The 3,142-nt window shown below is 48.1% G+C and overlaps 1 protein-coding gene across 1 annotated transcript; it reads left to right on the top strand.

The window, feature by feature from the left end:
• Window positions 1-288: 288 nt before the first annotated feature.
• Window positions 289-2,822, top strand: EDA40 (Zinc finger (C3HC4-type RING finger) family protein). Its single transcript, XM_047306962.2, has 2 exons — window positions 289-913; window positions 1,076-2,822. The coding sequence occupies exons 1-2, from the start codon at window positions 572-574 to the stop codon at window positions 2,735-2,737; spliced, it is 2,004 nt and encodes a 667-aa protein (XP_047162918.1). The 5' UTR covers window positions 289-571; the 3' UTR covers window positions 2,738-2,822.
• The last annotated feature ends 320 nt before the right edge of the window (window positions 2,823-3,142 follow it).

Below are 3,142 nucleotides of genomic sequence, written 5' to 3'. Positions count from 1 at the left end.
ATGGGTCGGTGACCATAACGTGGGAATGAGACAGTGATGCAGGATTCCGAGGAGGGAACCCGTTGACTTGTTACTGTAGTTAGAAACCTCCACTTGCCAGTTGCACATGTTAATCCCAACACCACCCCCACTTTCACTTTACCCGGATAATAATATTCCCAACTATACCCAAACCCTTTTGTCTTTCTACCATTTTACGTGATTTTCACATTTTTTATTGTACACTGTTGTGGACACAACCACAGATAGGGTGTTCAATTTAGAAGCAACACACAAGCCTTTTTCCATTCAGGTCGTCTTTTTTAGACTCTCCAAACAGAAAAATAGAAAATTCACCTTGGTCAAGACATGGATAAATACATGCTGCTCAATGGAAATAGAAAGAAGGAAAAGAGGAACATGAAAACCCTCTCTCAATCTAATCCGTTTCTTCTTCCTCTTTCTTATTTTCTTATTCTCCTCCTTTTCCCTTTCTAATCATCTTTCGTGTTCAAACTCCTCTCTCCTCTATAACTATAATCCAATTCATCATCACTTCAATTCCTAAAGTCGCTTTGACAACACTGTGAGAATGGTTACTGGGTGGAGAAGAGCCTTCTGCACATCCATCCCCAAAGATACAGAACCCAAAGTCTTCGCTGAGAGAAAACAACATTGCCAGAACAATAACAACGATACCAATCACAGTCCCAAAATCACTTCCAAGTTTGGATTTTTCTCTAACCCATCAACCCCCCGCTGCGAATCTCAACCTCCACCCACCCCTACCCTCCGGTGTCGAACCACCTGTTCAGTCCCTAACAGTCCAAAACTTCAATGCAAAACTCCAAGGTTGTTCCATAACTCAAACCCCTCATCCCCCAAGTCACCATCCAGCTTCTCACTTTTCAAAGCCACTCTACGCCTATCCAAAGTAAGCAACAACATCAATATACCAAGTTTGGTTTCTTCTTTTTAGCTTTTTCTTCTCATACGCGATTCCTTAATTCTTAAGTAGTTTCTTAAACCCAACGAATCGTGTTATCCTAATCAATCACCGTCTTACGGTTGAATTTTAATGGTTTGTCTTTTGCAGAGTCGATGTGGAATCTGTACTCAGAGTGTGAGGAGTGGGCAAGGAACTGCAATTTTCACGGCCGAATGCTCTCATACGTTCCACTTCCCTTGCATAGTGAAGAAGCACCCGATCCTAACCTGCCCCGTGTGCAACACTAGCTGGAAGGAACTTCCAGTACTCTCCATCCACCACAATGACGATAACAACAAGAAAACCTTCAAGGTTTACAACGATGACGAACCCCTCATGTCTCCTACTTCACTGTCTCGCTTCAACCCCATTCCCGAGTCCGATAACGAGGAGGAAGATGACAACAACAAAACAGAATTTCAGGGCTTCAACGTTGCTCCGCTTCCCAATTTACCTTCCTCACCGGTAATCCGGAGGAACCTCGAGCTATCGTTGCTGCCGGAGGCAGCCATTGTCGCTGCCAACCGAAACTACGAAACATACGTTGTCGTTTTGAAGCTGAAGCCACCTCACGCTCCGAAACCGCCTCGTCGAGCTCCAATTGATCTCGTCGCCGTGCTCGACGTAGGCGGCGCCATGTCCGGCAACAAACTCCGCCTGATGAAAAACTCCATGCGACAGGTAATCTCATCGCTCCGCCCAACGGATCGTCTCTCAATCGTTGCATTCTCCGCCGGATCCAAGCGGTTGCTTCCGCTGCGGCGAATGACTGGCGGCGGCCAGAGATCGGCGCGTCGGATTGTCGACGCACTTGCTTCCATCGACCAGTCCCGAGAAGGAACTCCGGTGAAGAACGACGCCGTCAAAAAGGCCGCGAAGGTGCTCGAGGACCGCCGCGAGAAGAACGGTGTCGCGAGCATCATAGTCCTATCCGATATCCCCGAATCACGTGCCGGAAACAGTATTCACAAGCCCTCGCTGGTGTCCACCACTCGCCTCTCGCACCTCGAAGTCCCTGTCCACGCGGTGCGCCTGGGGGATTCTCCTCACGCGCTCTCCGACGACGCGCTCGCGAAATTCGTGGGTGGTTTGTTGAGCGTGGTTGCTCAGGACGTTAGGATTCAGTTAGAGGTGGTGTCGCGATCGCGAGCAGTGGAGATCGCTGGCGTGTACTCATTAGCGGGTCGACCCGTTTCGCTTGGTTCTGGTTGGATCCGAATTGGGGATCTCTACGCGGAGGAGGAAAGAGAATTGTTGGTGGAACTGAAGGTGCCTGCCGCCTCCGCTGGGTCCCACCACGTTCTAACCGTACGATCCTCTTATCGGGACCCCCTCACTCGAGAGTATTTGAATCCCGTTGAGCAGGCAATGCTTGTTCCTCGTCCCCACACCGTACGATCCTCCTGCCCCAAGATCGAACGATTACGAAACCTCCACGTCACCGCCAGAGCCGTAGCCGAGTCGACGCGGCTGGCCGAACACAACGATCTCTCTGGGGCTCTTCACTTGCTCTCCTCGGCTCGAGCCCTTCTAATGCAATCCAGTAAGCCGGATGAGGAGTTCCTGCGGTGGCTCGAAGCTGAGCAAGCGGAGCTTCAGCGGCGCAGACAGAGACCAACGCGTACTAACAGTCGCGCCGAAGAAAAAATAGAGCCGCTGACGCCGACTTCGGCTTGGCGAGCCGCTGAGCGACTGGCTAAGGTTGCTATTATGAGGAAGTCTATGAACAGAGTTAGCGACTTGCATGGATTTGAGAATGCGAGATTTTAGTTGTAATTTTGATTTTAATTTTTTTAAATATAATATTGTGCATAGATAAAAAAAAAATATTAAATAGAGAATTGTTTGTTAAAAATTGAAACGATCCTGACCCAGGCAATGATAATAGGGACAAGCGGGTGCAGACGGGTGGAGGCTTTCTGGGTAAGAAAGGATGATAGCGATGGCAAAGTGAACCCACTTTAGTTCTTTCACCACTGTGCCTGTGTTTCTTCTCTTCTGTCCTCTCTTACTTCCCCTTTTCATTTTCGATAACCCCAAATCTCATCTATGCAAATTATCACCTCCATCCAAACACTATCCACACAATAATCATTTTTAAAAATACTTCCTTATTTCTTCTCAAAACACAAAATAATAATAATATTCACAGTTGGTGGGTCTAATCATACCCAA

This window comes from Vigna umbellata, chromosome 7, assembly GCF_029865625.1.
Source record: "Vigna umbellata cultivar VRB3 chromosome 7, Vumbellata_1.0, whole genome shotgun sequence".
Classification (NCBI taxonomy): Eukaryota; Viridiplantae; Streptophyta; class Magnoliopsida; order Fabales; family Fabaceae; genus Vigna; species Vigna umbellata.
The sequence above is the reverse complement of the archived record's forward strand: the minus strand, read 5'-3'. Positions and strand labels throughout refer to the sequence as shown.